This window comes from Phascolarctos cinereus, unplaced genomic scaffold, assembly GCF_003287225.1.
Source record: "Phascolarctos cinereus isolate Bilbo 61053 unplaced genomic scaffold, phaCin_HiC Scaffold_2;HRSCAF=192, whole genome shotgun sequence".
Classification (NCBI taxonomy): Eukaryota; Metazoa; Chordata; class Mammalia; order Diprotodontia; family Phascolarctidae; genus Phascolarctos; species Phascolarctos cinereus.
This window is the reverse complement of record NW_027555625.1, coordinates 255,313,440-255,329,521: the sequence shown is the minus strand read 5'-3', so window position 1 is coordinate 255,329,521 and position 16,082 is coordinate 255,313,440. Positions and strand designations below refer to the sequence as shown.

The window sequence follows — 16,082 nt, the reverse complement described above, 5'->3', positions numbered from 1 at the left end:
GTACCTCACTTTATGCTTCTCTGTATCCACTAACAGGCAAATTAGTCCACGTTCTAGGTCAGCAGCTCAGTCCCAATACCAGGCCAACCCCAGTCCCCTATTTCTCCCCACCAGTCACTCACCTCATGCAGGTTGACCTTGGAACCCAATAGCATCTCCGTCGTATCATTGGACAGGGACAAATTCTGGGAAAGGAAACGGTAGAACTCCTGTCTGTCCTTGGTTGCTGATCCCAGAGTGAAGTCGGACACTAAACAGAGCAGGGGAAGACAAGATGGTTCTGTGAGAAGGCCCATCATCCTGGACAGGGAAGCTAGAGTTGAAGGCATGTCCTCAGAATCAGCCCTGGTGAGGGACTCCCACCTCCAGACAGGCTTCCAATACTGAGGAAGTCTCCTTGACTCGTCCAACCCCAGCATTTTACAGCTGCAGAAACTGAAACCCAGAGAAAGTAACTTGACCACGGTCACACAGGTGATCTTGACAGAGTTGTCAGAGTAAGGTCACAGTGTAAATTTGCTCAAGGTTATACTGGAAAGAGTGGCATTCTTATCCAGGTTTTCTTTTCTTTTTTCTTTCTTACCTTTTAAAAAATTTATTTATTTTTAGTTTTCAATATTCACTTTTATAAGATTTTGAGTTCCAAATATTTCTCCCTCCCTCTCCTTCCCTGTCCCCAAGATGGCATGCAATCTGATATAAGCTATACATGTACAATCAAATTAAACATGTTTTTACGTTAGTTATGTTGTGAAAGAAGAATCAGAAAAGGGAAAAACTACAAGAAAGAAAAAAAAAGAGAGAGAAAATAGTATGCTTTGATCTGCATTCAGATTCCATAGTTTTTTCTCTGGATGTTTTCCAGGTTTTCTAAATCTACATTCAATGCTCCTTCTATCACATCATACTTATCTCAAGGTTTCTAAATACTTACCACCATTGGACTAATGGGAAAACTGAGGCACCAAGATTGGAAAGGGATTAATTCACATTTCCCTGGGTTGGGGAGATGGGTCCTAGAACCCAGAAATCCTGCCTCTAATCCCCACACCCACAGGCTCACAGGCCCACCTGCTTGGCTGTCAAAATGGCTTTCCAAGGTCCCAGGGCCACTGCTAAGGGATTCCAGATGACTTCGGACAGATTCCAACTCCTCCTCAAGGCTGGGCCTCGCAGGATCAAACAGGTTACTCTCCTCCACCACTCGATTTAGCTGCTCTAGGAGCTGAGTCACCCTGTGGGAACAGCACCTGATGGGTTACCCACCTTTTTCTTTCTTTCTTTTTTTTAATTCAATAAACATTTATTAAGCACCTGCTACTTGCCAGTCACTGTGCTGGGTCTATGAGGCATACAAAGACCAAAAATGGAAGTGCTTGCCTTCATGGGGCTTACATTCTGCTGGAGGATAACCACTTGCATATAAATATATACACATATATGTATGTATGTATGTATGTATGTATGTATGTATGTATAACATACACAAAATAAATGCAAAGTGTTAAGAGGAAGGTAATAGCAAGTGGGAGGATCACAAAAAGCCTCTTGTAAAAGGTGATACTTGTGCCCACCATTTTCTTGATCGGGACCTGGATGTAAGAAGTTGGAGAAGAAAACTGGTATGGAGACATTTCCCAGGCACAGGTAGTGCCAGCTAAGAAGAGACTCTCAAAGGCTGATGGAAATAGATAACCTCTGGGAGTTAGCCCAGGGAGGGACACAGACTCTGGTACTCACGTGGAATTTGAATACTGGAGGAAGCCAAATTCATCCCGCTGGCCATCCGGACAAAGGGACTGCATAACAGGCAGGATGCCCGCCGAAGTGAGGGGCGATGCTGTGTAGTATGCTAGGAAGGGAGGAGAGAGATGAGGAGGACAGCGGAGAAGTGAGACTTCGTAGAAAAGAGAAAGGGAGACACAGAGAGAGAAACAGAGACAGACAGCAGAGGAGAGAGAAGGAGAGAGACACCAGGAAAAAGAGCTAAACAAAGAGGAAAGAGTCACAGAGAAAAAGACAAAGAGAAGATAGAAGAGGAGACAGAGATAGGGACAAAGAAACAGAATGCCCAGCCCAGAGCAGTACAGTGGGTTAAATCAGAGATTGGGGCCAGGAAGTTGTTTCAGGCACAGCCAGTACAAGTCAGAAGTCAAAGAGCTTATGGCCCAAGGGGATCCCTTCCCTCCCAGTATAAGTGTTGGTCCAACCTCCCCTGGATGTCAGGGAGTCGGGGTGATCCTATTGTTTTGGCATAGCCAATGTAAGGCACAGGAGACATCCTGGGCTCTTGGGGAACCAGCCAGCAGATATGTCCTAGGGGTACACAGTGACTTCTAACTTCTCAGGCAGACTAATTAGCAGAGCAGTGAATGCAGTTTATCAACAGAAGCCCATGTCTCCTCCCCTAGCCAAGCCCCAGAGTCTATTAGGGAAGAAGAATTGGGGGTAGGGTGTAAGAGGGAAAAGCTGCCTCCCTTTAGCCCTAGGATAGTGTGCAAAGGATATGTACCAAGGCCTGCATCCCTTCCCCCAGGATTCTTGCTTCCACCCCTCCTTCTACCTTCAGGTAATTATTCTATGCCCTCATCCACACTCCGGGGTGGGGGGGAATAATCATCTTATCTCTCCTGAAGCTGCTATCCCAATTTTTTTTCTCTCCCCTGAGAAATGCAGCTTTTTCAGATAAGCCCCTCAAGAAGCCCATGGTTATAGGGAATCAGGGCCCAGGAGGGGGTAACCCCTAATGGGAATTGGGCTGAGTAGGGAAGGGGGTGAGGAGAGGAGACTCAGGTAGGCCCCAGCCCCAGACTAGCCCTTCTTAGGAGAGTCAGCTCTTCAGGGAGGTTTAGTCAGACTGAGGAAAAGCAGATGGAAACTGGCCTAGGTCCCTTCCCTTCCAAGCACAGAAGTTGTCACCTGGGGTATAATGATGTCCAAGGATATTCCCTTTCCCCTCCCCACCTCTGTATGGACCATCTACCCCATTACCTGATAGGAAGAAAAAAGGAACCAGCCTAGCTTTGGGGAATGTCTGGAGAATCCATTGCCTGGCTACGTCTGTGGCCGATTCATGACCTCAACAGGAGGGGATGCTCCCCCTGGGGGGCTGATGGAAATAGCTATGGGGTGTCCCCTAATCCAAGGTCCCAGGGCAGGATTTTTTAATGACCTAATGACTTTCTTTCAATCCTACAATGCCTTCCTAGGGCCTCTGCAACAAACTAAAAAGCTGAATTCTACTTCCTTGTTTTCATTCTCTTTTCCTGGGGAAAGAACCAGCTCTCCTAGACCTGACATACTTGCACAGACCTAGAACTGGGTCTGCCTCCCCAAAGCCTGCCTTCCTTGGATCTTGGGTGGAACTGTGCGTAACCAAGGAGTTAACAAAGAAACTGTACAAACCAGGAAGCAAAGGTGAGACCAAGCTAGCAGCAGAAATGCCCAAGCTAAACCGTGGGAAGCACTGCTAATATCCTACCTTCCCAAGAGGGATACCCCACCTAGCCCACCAGAACCATCCCAGAGCCCTAAAGAGGGGAGAGCAAACAGAAGGGTGGGAAGAGGAATCAGAGAAGCAGCCAGGAATCTACCAGCCATTTCCAAGACTACTTGGGGGTCATTGGAAGGGAAGGGGGCAGAGAGAGACTGGAACTTACAGACTGGTCATGCAAGGGATTCAGACGGGCACAGAAATGCAGAAGGAAGAAAAGAAGAGAACATGCATGAGAGGATGGAGGTGGGGGAGGGAGAAGAGAACCAAAAACACACAAAAAAAAACAGTGAATGGGAGGTGAGGAAGCTGAGGCAGGGGCATCTCAGCCCTTGAATGCAAAGCGAATGATGGTGACCCGAAGACAACTCCTCCGGCAGGCAGCCTGGCTGGCCATGTCCACTTCATTACCTGGGCCCAGGCTGAGGAGATGCTGAAATACAAGTTCCTGTGTGCACACACATGCACACATGTGCATGCATGGAATATACATGCAAATATACCATTATGTGAATAGACATGATGAAGACACCATCTCTCCCCACCTTCTAGGCCTTCCTGGATCTCCTCTCATCTTGAATATCTTTCCCTGGATCTCCTCTCATCTTGAATATCTTTCCCTCCCCAATCCCTCCCTCCTTTCCCTGTTCCAAATCTCTTTCCTGTCCTCCTAGGCTTCCTCGTCTCCAGAACCCCCCTGCCCTTCTCAGATATATCATCTACCCTGCTCTGTGATAGGCTGAATTATGAGTAGGGTAAAAGTAACACTTTCTCCTTCCTAGTGATAGGATTCATTGGATTTCGAGCTGGAGGGGAAGCTTACAATTCACCCAACCAACCATTTTATCTTATAAATGAGGAAAACAAGAGTGGTTAAATGACTTACCTGAAGTCACCTAGGTGATAAGTGACTGAGACAGGATTTGAAGCCTGTGCTTTTTCCATGGTGTTCTCCAGCACCCTCCCCCCAACCCCAACCAATGGCCTCTACCTCACCTTCTTTCACCGAGATGGTAGGTTTCTTTTGCCGCAGCCCAAGGAGGATGAAGAAGAGAACAAGGGGGATGAAGATTTCGAAGGCCAGAACCCACTGTGGACACAGAGATAGAGAAAGTGAGAACAGCCACATCCGGAAACCCTTGTCTCCACTGTCCCAAGATACAGGATTGGGATAAGGAAGGCTGAAGTGTGTCTAGGACAAAACCTTCCCTGGGGGGTGAGGGTAGATGAGGGATAGGGGGGTTGGAACTAGAGCTTAACTTCAATGTCACTAAGGATAGAACTGCTCCAATACTTGAGAACTCTCTTAGCACCCCCTTGCCTATCAATATATTCCTAGCTCCATGTTGGCTAAACAGAGATAGGGAAGGGAAGGATGTTCCAGTATGAGGTAAGGAAGGTGGTGTGGTCTCCAGTCGGAAACAGAACAGGATCTAGGAATACTGACTGGCAGGTGAGCGATCACCTCCTCCAATTTGATATGAGTAAAGCTTCTCTTCACCTGACCTCCAGAAGTGTTTTCCCCAAATATCACTGGCCCCTCAAAACAATCTCTTTGACCTGAATACGGGTGTGTCTCCAAGAGACAGAAAGAGAAGCTAAGACTCAAAAAGGAGCCTGGACTTGGCTTGATATCCAACAGCACAGCAGAAAAGACTGGAGTCAAAGGACATTGGTTCAAATCCCACACCTGATGCTAACTCCCTGTGTGACCTTGGGCAAGTCATTTAACTTCCCTATGTCTCAATTTCCTCATCTGTAAAATGAGAAAATTGGACTAGATCATTTCCAGCTACAGATCTACTAGCCTATGAGTTGGACGAAGAACAGGACCCAAGTTTCCGGCCTCCAGTACTTGGAGTACCTTTGTGCTCAGCAGGGAGGAGTTGAGGCCCTTACCTAAGAATGTAAGTTTCTCAATAGAAAGGAAGTTCCTTGAGAGCAGAAACTGTTTAACTTTTGTCTTTATATCTCCAGACCACACTCATTGCCCGGTTCTTGGCAAGTAGGAAAGAAATGCTTGTGGAAGTTAATTATATTGAATCAAGGGCAGCAGAGGTTGGACTCCCACTGGGGCCCAGGCAGATGGATCTGTGAGGTGGTGTTCAGGCCTTAGGTCCTCCCCTCAGCTTCTGCCTTTTCCTTTTGCTCAAATTTGTCCTCATTTTATTCTCTGTGCTCCTCACCTTATGCTCCCTGTCCCCTACACACCACAGCACCAGCCGATGCCCCTCCTAAGATGCCCTCCACAACAGAAGCTCTTTACCAGCCCTGGAAGCAGGGACAATAAATCATACATCATTTTCTGATAGGTAGCTCCCAATAACAAGGTTTCTAACCAAAATTCTACCATTTCCCTATCAGAGGGGAATCTCTCCAGACCTGGGGGACGGCACCAGGTTGGGGAGGCAGAAAGATGCTTTTAAAGTCTAGAGATTCAGCAGGGAGAGTTGTAGAGGGGGGTTCCAGGAGAAGCCAAGGGAAGGTGTTACAGCTGCCTTGGCAAGTGACCCAGGGCCTGTACTGTGGGCATAACTTAGTTATTGGTAGGCAGTATCCTGCTATTTAAATTGGCACCTGCTCAAGAAATGCCAGGGCCAGCTGAGTAAGTCTGGAGAACACAGCATGAGAAGCAGTCACCACAGGAAGGAAATCCATGGGAATGGGGATTTTGAAGGAATGAAGAAGTTAACCCCACTGGACAAAGGGGATGGATATTCCCAACCAAGGCCCCAGGCAGTATGGTATTAGTTCCCACTCCTGGGATCACCCATGACCATGTTATTCCTGGGAAGCCATAGGAAGCTGTATACCTCCTGGCCAGAGATGTGGCCAGTTTCCTCTGCCAATGCACAAGGCATGTGCTGCCCCTATTCCTGGCAGTGCCAGGAGACAGTGCTCCCAGCACTGCGGGGGTAACCAAAGGTCAGTTCAGATGCTTCAGGCTGAATGTAACATGCCCACAAGTGTGTTCACTTATGGGAGAAATAGGGCAGAGGCCCAACTACTGTCCCAGTTGAGCCCAGAAATGGTAGGGAAAGGTAGATGGTGGTCAGCAGTGACCTCTGACCTCGAGAGAGGCTGAACGGGGATGGGTCATGAGACAAAACCAGAATTTCTCCTCCAGGTTCCATCAGCACTACAGGGCAAAGAATGTTGGCAGTGAAGACCCAAACCCCAGACTCTGGACCAGGGCTGCTTTTTTTTTTAAACTTTAAAAACAAACCTAAATTTAAGTGAATTACTCAAAGTCATACAACTAATTAGTGTGAGAGCCAGAACTAGAAGCCTAATGGTATCTAGGTATTTGTTCATTTTGGTTCAAGCTGTCAAATAAGAACTGTCTAAAGAGCAGTGAAGTAGAAACCAGTGGTATCTCTAATGGCTTTATTTTTTTGTTGTTGATGTTTATTTTATGATTTTTTTTAACATTCATTGTTTTCTTTTGAGGTCTAAATTCTCTCCCTCCCTCCTGCCCCTCCCCCCTCCTTGAGAAGGCAAGCAATATATCAATTATTCATGTGAAATCAAGCAGAACATATTTCCATTAATTGTGCTGAAGAAAAAAAAGCAAAAAAAAATGAGGTGGAAGAAAGTATGCTTCAATCTACACACAGAATTCATCAGTTCTCTCTCTAGAAGTAGACAGCATTTTTCATCATGAGTCCTTTGGAATCGTCTTGGATCATTTTTTTGATCAGAGTAGCTAAGTCTTTCATAGTTGATCCTCTTTACAATATTGCTGTTTCTGTGTACAGCGTTCTCCTGGTTCTGCTCACTTCACTGTGCATCAGTTCAGATAAATCTTCCTAGGTTTTTCTGAACCCATCCTGCTCATCATTTCTTATAGCATAATTGTATTCCATGATCATCATATGCCACAACTTGTTCAGCCATTTCCCAACTTATGGACATCCCTTCAATTTCCAATCCTTTGCCACCACAAAAAGAGCTGCTATAAATATTTTTGTACATGTGGATCCTTTTCCCTTATCTTTGATCTCTTTGAGATACAGACCTAGTAGTGATATTGCTGGGTCAAAGGGTGTGCACAGTTTTACAGCCATCATTCCAAACTGTTTTCCAGAATGGTTGGGCTAGTTCACAACTCCACCAACAGTGCATCCCCCTCTAACATTTGTCATTTTTCTTTTCTGTCATGTTAGCCACTCAGATAGGTATGTGGTGATATCTCAGAGTTATTTTAATTTGTATTTGTCATTAGTGATTTAGAGAATTTTTATGTGACTATTGATAACTTTGATTTCTTCTTCTGCAAGCTGCCTATTCACATCCTGTGACTATCAACTGGGGAATGGCTCTTATCTTTATAAATCTGACTCAGTTCCCTATATACCTGAGAAATGAGACTTTTATCAGAGAAACCTACTATAAAATTATTTTCCCAGTTTCCTGTTTTCCTTCTAATTTTGGCTATATTGATTTAGTTTGTGCAAAAACTTTTTAAAAATTTCATGTAATCAAAATTATCCATTTTACTTTTCATGATCTTCTCTATCGCTTAGTTGGTTATAAACTCTTCCCTTTCCCATAGATCTTACAGGTAACTTTTCCATGCTCCCCTAACTTGCTTATGATATCACCCTTTATGTCTTAATCATGTACCCATTTTGACCTTATCTTGATAAACAGTGTGAGATGTTGTAGACCAAGGGTTCTTAACCCTTTTTGTATTATGGACCTTTTGGCAGTCTGATGAAGCTTACAGCCCTCTTTTCAGAATAATGTTTTTTAAGAGCATAAAATAAGACATTGGACATTGAAATGCAGTTATGAAAATATTTTCAAAGCTCATAGACTCCTAGTTAAGAACCCTGTTCTCTGCCCTCCCTGGGCCAGAAAATTCCCTGGATATGGACCTCCCCCACCCCCCACCCATGCATAAATTCATAGTTATCAAATCTTGATCAAATAATGTCAGAGATACAAAGGACCTCAGAGACCATCTAATCTAACTCCCTGATTTTACAAAATGAGCCTCAGAGAGCAGCAACTTATCCAAGGTCTCATAACTTAGATGATGAGTCACATAGCTGGGACCAGAATCCATTCCTTCTGACTCCCAATCTAAGGGTTCTTTTCACCAAACTTTGAATGTTGCTTTTCATGTTTATTAATTTTTGATCCTACTGCCTCAATCCCAGGAACATGTCAGTTGTTTTTTTTTTAAATAAATTTTTAAAAAAACTAAAGATGGGAAAGAAATTTGGAATTATGATTAAAAAAAAGTCAGTAAAATATCCATATCCTTTGACCCACAGATCCCACTACAAGGCATGTACTTCAGTGTCAAAGACAGAAAGGAAAGTCCTTTCTCTACCAAAATATTCACAGCAGTCCCTCTAGCTGAAGCAAAGAATTGGAAATAAAGATGCCCATCAACTGAGGAATTGTAAACAAATAATGGTACATAAATATAATAAATGAATTATTATTGCTCCATAAGAAACAATAAACATGAAGAATTCTGAGAAGCATAGGAAGACTTAAATGAACAGATGCAGAATGAAGTAAGCAGAACTATGAAAACAATATACCCAAATGATTACAACAATGTAAATGAGGAAAAAAATGAGAAAGAGAGAAGGAAAAGAAGAAGAAAGAGAGAGAGAGAAGGGGGAGAGAGAGAGAGAGAGAGAGAGAGAGAGAGAGAGAGAGAGAGAGAACACTGTGCAATTATAATGACCAAAGAAGAGCTGAGAAACTGCATTATTGCAGAGATGGGAGACCACGGGCACAGAATATTACATATTCTGTCAGATATGATCGATGGTTTTGTTAAACTGCTTTTTTTCCTTTTTTTTTTAATCTTTGTCACAAGCTTTGTTAGATAAGGGATAGAGCAAGGATATGTTAAGAAATAATTATAACAAATTTTAAAATATCAAGAATAAGTTTTTTTTAAAACTGAAAGCTAACAAGTTGAATGAAACTGGTTTCCAAAACAAGTCTGATCAGGTTTGAACAATCAGCCAAATCTAACATGCTGAAATTTAATGGAAATGTTTATATAGTTACATGCATAAGAACAGTATGGATAAGATACAGCTAGGCCAAAGTTTATGGGAAAAAGACCTGGAGGCTTAGTAGACAGCCAACTCAGTATGATACTGGTGGTGGAGACTGACTTGAAGCCCACATGTATGAATCACTAGTGGTGCAACTAGATGGTGGTGACAGAAACAGAAGCAGCTTCAGGAGTTCTCAAGCCAAAGATGGTAACTAGTCAGAAAGAGATTACAGGGGAGCCCTATGCTAGCACTGGGCACGGGGCTGGACATTGTTTGGCAATTCCATTGGCTATACCCACTTCTGGGTCTTAGTTCAAGAGTGAAAAGGAACACTTTCTATCAAGAGGGGGCAGTATCATTTCTGGTCCCAAGGGCTCAAGGATCCTGAGGAATAGCATTGTTTCTGGTCTCATGGGAGCAGGGGCCCTGAGGAGCAGTACTGACTGCAATCCCGAGGGACCAGGGGTCTTTCCTGGGTAAGGACCAGAGTTCAGACCAGGAGAACAATGACCTCACCTCTCCCCAGATAATACCACCTTGGAAGCACTGAAAACTTCCAAACCCCCAGAAGTAGCTCTGAAAATAACAGTGTGAAAAAGCCTGAAGCTTGAGACAAGGCCCCTCCATCCCTAATGTGGAGAACAGAACCCAATATTAACATAAAGTTCTAAATCAAGAAATTGGTTAAAAAAATGAGCAAACACCAAAACAAAACAAAACAAAACCCGACCATAAAAAGCTACTACGGTGACTAAGAAGATCAAGACACTAACTCAGAACAAGACAATGAAGTCAAAACAGTTAAAAGCAAAAAATAAAAATAAATGGGGCAGCTAGGTGGTGCAGTGGATAGAGCACTGGCCCTGAAGTTAGGAGGACCTGAGTTCAAATTTGGCCTCAGACCAAACACTTGACACTTACTAGCTGTGTGACCCTGGGCAAGTCACTTAACCCCAATTGCCTTAAAAATAAAAATAAATAAATAAATAATAAAATAGAACGGTTAAAAGCAAAGCTTCAGGAAAAAATGAACTGAACACAAGAATTCCTGGAAGATCTAAAAATATTATTTTCAAAATCAAATAAGAGTAATAAGAGGAAAATTAGGGGGAGGAAATGAAAGCAAAGAAAGAAAATTATGAAAAGACAATTAAAGCTTGATAAAAGAGGCACAAAAAAATACCAGAGAAAATAACGCCTTTAAAAAACAAAATTGGCCAAATGGAAAAAGAGGTACAAAAATTGCTGAAGAAAATAACACCTTAAAAAACAAAATTGGACAAACGGAAAAACAGATACAAAAATTCACTGGAGAAAATAATTCCTTAGAAATCAGAATTGGGCAAGTGGAAGCTAATGAATCCATGAGATATAAAGAAACAATAAAACAAAGTCAAAAGAATGAAAAAAATAGAAGAAAATGTGAAATATCTCATAGGAAAAACAACTGACCTGGAAAACAGATCGAGGAAAGATGATTTAAGAATTATGGTATTACCTGAAAGCCATGATTAAAGAAAGAGCTTAGATATCATCTTTCAAGAAATTACTAAGAAAAACTACCCCAATGTCCTCAAACCAGAGGGTAAAAAAGAAATTGAAAAAATCCACTGAACACCATCCAAAAGAGATCCCAAAATGAAAACTCCCAGGTAAAACAGACTTTAGAGGAGGGATAGGATAAAAAGGAAGAGAAGAATAAACAGAAGAAAACTGGATGGAGGAAAATGCACAGTTAATAATCATAATTGTGAATGTGAATGCATGAACTCTCCCATAAAACAGAAGAAGATAGCAGAATGGATAAGAATCTAGAATCCAACAACATGTTGTCTGCAAGAAATACACTTGAAACAGAAAGACACACAGAGTTAAAATAAGGGGCTGTAGCCGAATCTATTATGTTTCAGCTGAAGTAAAAAATGCAATAATTATCTCAGACAAAGCAAAAGCAAAAACAGACTTAATTAAAAGGCATAAGCAGGGAAACTACATCTTGCTAAAAAGAATCATAGACAATAAAGTAATATCATTACTAAACAAATATGCACCAAATGGCATAGCATCCAAATTCTTAAAGGAAAAGTTAAATGAGTTATAGGATGAAATAGACAGTAAAACTATACTAGTAGGGGACCTCAACTTTCCCCTCTCATATCTAGATAAATATAACCATAAGGTAAATAAGAAAGAAGTCAAGGAGATGAATAAAATCTTAGAAAAGTTAGATATGACAGACCTCTGGAGAAAATTGAGTGGGAATAGAAAGAAGTATACCTTTTTCTCAGCTATACATGGTACTTTCACAAAAACTGACCATGTGTTAGGACATAAAAACTTTACAACCAAATGAAGAAAAGCAAAAATATTAAATGCACCTTTTTCAGACCACAATGCAATAAAAGTTACATTGAATAAAAGGCCATGGATGCAAAGACTAAAAGGTAACTGAAAACTAAATAATCTAATATTAAATAATGAGTGAGTCAAAAAACAAATCATAGAAACAATCAATAATTTCATTAAAGAGAATGACAATGAGACAACATTCCAAAATTTGTGGAATGCAGCCAAAGCAGTACTTGGAGGAAATGTATATCTCTAAATGTTTTTATCAATAAAAGAGAGAAAGAGCAGATAAGTGAATTGAGTATGAAACTAGAAAAAGAACAAATTTTAAATCCACAACTAAACACCAAAATGGAAATCCTAAAAATCAGAGGAGAGTAATAAAATTGAAAGTAAAAAAATTATTGAACTAGTAAGTAAAACTAGGAGATAGGTTTAGGGGGGGGAAAGCCAGTAAAATAGATAAACTATTGGTTAATTTGATTTTTAAAAAATTAAGAAAACCAAATTATCAAAAACGAAAAAGGTGAATGCACCACCAACGGAGATAAAATTACGGCAATTATTAGGAATTATTTTACCCAATTATATGCCAGTAAAACTGACAATCTAACTGAAATGGATGAATATTTACAAAAATATAAACACTTCTCAGATTAACCAAAGAAGATATAGAATACTTAAATAACTTTATCTTAGAAAAAAGAAGTTGAGCAAGCCATGATCTCCCTAAGAAAAAAATCCCTGGGACCAGAGAGATTTACAAGTGAATTCTACAGAACATTTAAGAACAATAATTCCAATACCATATAAACTATTTGAAAAAATAGATAAAGGAGTCCTATCAAATTCCTTTTATGATACAAATATGGTTTTGATACCTAAACCAGGGAGAGCAAAAACAGAGAAAGAAAACCACAGGCCAATTTCCCTAATGAATATAGATGCAAAAATTTTAAATAAAATACTAGCAAGGAGATTATACAAATATACCACGAAGATCATACATGATAATCAGGTGGGATTTATACTAGGAATGTAAGACTGGTTCAGTATTAGGAAAACTAGCAGCATAACTGACCATATCAATAATAAAAACAACAAAAATCACATTATTATCTCAATAGATGCAGAAAAAGCCTTTGACAAAATACAACATCCATTCCTATTAAAAACACTAGAAAGCATAGGAATAAATGGAGCTTTCCTTAAAATGATAAGTAATATCTACCTAAAACCAAGAGTAAGCATTATCTGTAACAGGGATAAACTTGAAGCCTTTCCAAAAAGATCAGGAGTGAAGCAGGGATATCCATTATCACCACTATTATACAATACTATACCAGAAATGCTAGCTATAGCAATAAGACAAGAAAATCAAAATGAAGAAATAAAAATAGGCAATGAGGAAACAAAACTATCACTCTTTGGAGATGATCCTAGAGAATCAAGTTGAAATAATTAACAACTTCAGCAAAGTTGTAGGATATAAAACAAACCCACATAAATCATCAGCATTTTTATATACTACTGACAAAACCCAGCAACGAGAGATGGAGAGAAAGTTCATGTAAAATAACTGCAAACTATATAAAATACTTGGAAATCTACCTGCCAAGAGAAACTCAAGGATTATATGAACACAAAAATTACAAAACACTTTTCAGACAAATAAAGACAGATCTAAACAATTGGGAAAATATCATTCATGGGTATGCTGAGCCAATATAATAAAAATGGCAATTCTACCTAAGTTGATTTACTTATTTCAATGCCATACCAATCAAACTACCAAAAAATTATTTTATAGAGCTAGAAAAAACAGTAACAAAATTGATCTGGAAGAACAAAAGGTCAAGAATATCAAGGGAATCAATGGAAAAAAAATGTTAAGAAAGGTGGCCTAGCAGTACCAGATTTCAAACTGTATTACAAAGTGCTAATTATCAAAACAATCTGGTACTGATTAAGAAATAAGAGTCGAGGATTAATGTAATGGATTTGGTACACAATACACAGTAATCCAGTGTTTGATAAATCCAAAGTTTTAAGCTTTTGGGGTAAGAATGCAACATTTGACAAAAATTGCTAGGAAAACTGGAAAACAATTTGGCAGAAAGCAGGCATAGACCAACATCTCATACCATAAACCAAAATAAGGTCAAAATGATTAAGACATAAATGGTGATATTATAAGCAAATTAGGGTAACATGGAAAGGTTACCTGTAAGATCTACAGAAAAGGGAAGAGTTTATGACCAAACAAGAGATAGAGAGGATCATGGGAAGTAAAATGGATAATTTTGATTACATGAAATTTAAAAAATTTTTGCACAAACTAAATCAATGTAGCCAAAATTAGAAGGAAAACAGGAAACTGGGAAAATAACTTTACAGCAAGTTTCTCTGATAAAAGCCTCATAATACATAGGGAAGTGAGTCAAACTAACAAAAATAAGAGCCATTGCCCAGTTGATAAATAGTCAAAGGATATGAATGGGAAGGTTTCAGAAGAAGAAATCAAAGTTATCATTAGTCACATAAAAATGCTCTGAATCACCACCGATTAGATAAATGCAAATTCAAACAACTCTGAGATGCCGCCTCATACTAATCAGATTGGCTAGCATGACGGAAAAGGAAAATGACAAAATGCTTGCTGTTTTCAGGAGAAGAAATCAAAATTATCAATAGTTACATAAAAATGCTCTAAATCACTACTGATTAAATAAATGCAAATTCAAACAACTGAGATACTACTCCATACCAATCAGATTGGCTAACAGGACAGAAAAGGAAAATGACAAATGTTGGAGGGGATGTGGAAAATTTAGGACACATACATTGTTGGTGGAGTTGTGAACTAGTCCACCCATTTTGGAGAACAATTTGGAATGAAGCCCAAAGGGTATAAAACTGTATATACCTTTGATCCACAGTACCACGACTAGGTCTGTATCCCAAAGAGATCAAAGACAAAGAAAAAGGACCTATATGTACAAAAATATTTATAGTAGCTCTTTTTGTGGTGGCAAAGAATTAGAAATTGTTGGGGAACGGCTGAACAAGTTGTAGCATATGATGATCATGGAATACAATTGTGCTATAAGAAATGCTGAGCAGGATGGGTTTGGAAAAACCTGGGAAGACTTTTATGAACTGATGCAAAGTGCGTAAGCAGAACCAGGAGTAACAGCAATATTGTAAGGGTGATCAACTGTGAAAAACTTAGCTACTCTGATCAAGACAACGATACAAGATAACTCCAGAGGACCCATGACGAAAAATGCTATCCCCCTTCAGAAAGAGAACTGATGAACTCTTAATGCAGATTGAAGCACTTTTTTTTAAACTTTCTTCATTTTTATTGTTTTCTTTTGCAAATATGGCTAATGTGGAAATACGTTTCATATGACTTCACATGCATAATCAATATCAAATTGCTTGCTTCCTCAAGGAGGGGAGAGGGGCAAGAGGGAGAGAAAGAATTTTGAACTCAAAATTTTAAAAAATGATTGTTAAAATGTTTTCCCATGTAATTGGGAAATACTTAAAGAACAATAAAAAGAATTTTTAAAAAAAGAAGTGGGACCATTCCTTGTAAGGCATCTTGGATGCTGTACAGGGGATTGCTGCTCAGGTATAGCTTGAATTAGATGACCTTTGAGGTCCCTACTAATTTTGAAATTCTATTAAGATTCAACAGGAACAAGTCACAAAGCTTGTGGTCTACTATGACCTTCTCACCCCGCTCTTTCAAAAGACTTTGTACCTACCTCTTCTTCCTCTCTCTAGAATAAACAGAGTTGGTTCTCTTTGCCCTTTCTCCTTCTTCCCCCATGCTCAAGCCCTTGCAGATATTCTACTGTTTTTACCTTCTCCCTGATGTAATTCAGCTTGCTTTTATAAAGTCATTTCTCCCTTTTATCAAGGTCACTTTGAAATCTAGCCCAGTCCCTCCAAGTATTAGCAGCACCTTCTGCAAACTTAATGAACAGACTCCATTCTGGCTTCCAGGTCACTGATGAAGAGATTGGGTGATGCTGGCCTCGGACACACCACCCTGGGCAAATGGGCTCCACTGGCAATGCCTCCACCCACCAAGCATTCCCTAAACTCCCCATCCAAAAGAGGCCTGAGAGGCAGAGGCTGTGCCCCCAGTGCCTGAAAGTGAAGAGTCCTGAAGAGGGCACTCACGTGTCAATGCC

At 40.3% G+C, this 16,082-nt stretch overlaps 1 protein-coding gene across 1 annotated transcript in view; it reads right to left on the bottom strand.

The window, feature by feature from the left end:
• ABCA2 (ATP binding cassette subfamily A member 2) overlaps positions 1–16,082 on the bottom strand; it is a 72,031-nt gene that overhangs the window by 40,702 nt on the left and 15,247 nt on the right. Inside the window, exons 2-5 of the mRNA XM_020981818.2 lie at positions 4,490–4,583; positions 1,741–1,852; positions 1,072–1,235; positions 123–250 (exon numbers count right to left, since the gene is read on the bottom strand). Of these exons, the coding sequence (XP_020837477.1) occupies positions 123–250; positions 1,072–1,235; positions 1,741–1,852; positions 4,490–4,583 (498 nt within the window). The remainder of the gene's footprint in view (positions 1–122; positions 251–1,071; positions 1,236–1,740; positions 1,853–4,489; positions 4,584–16,082) is intronic.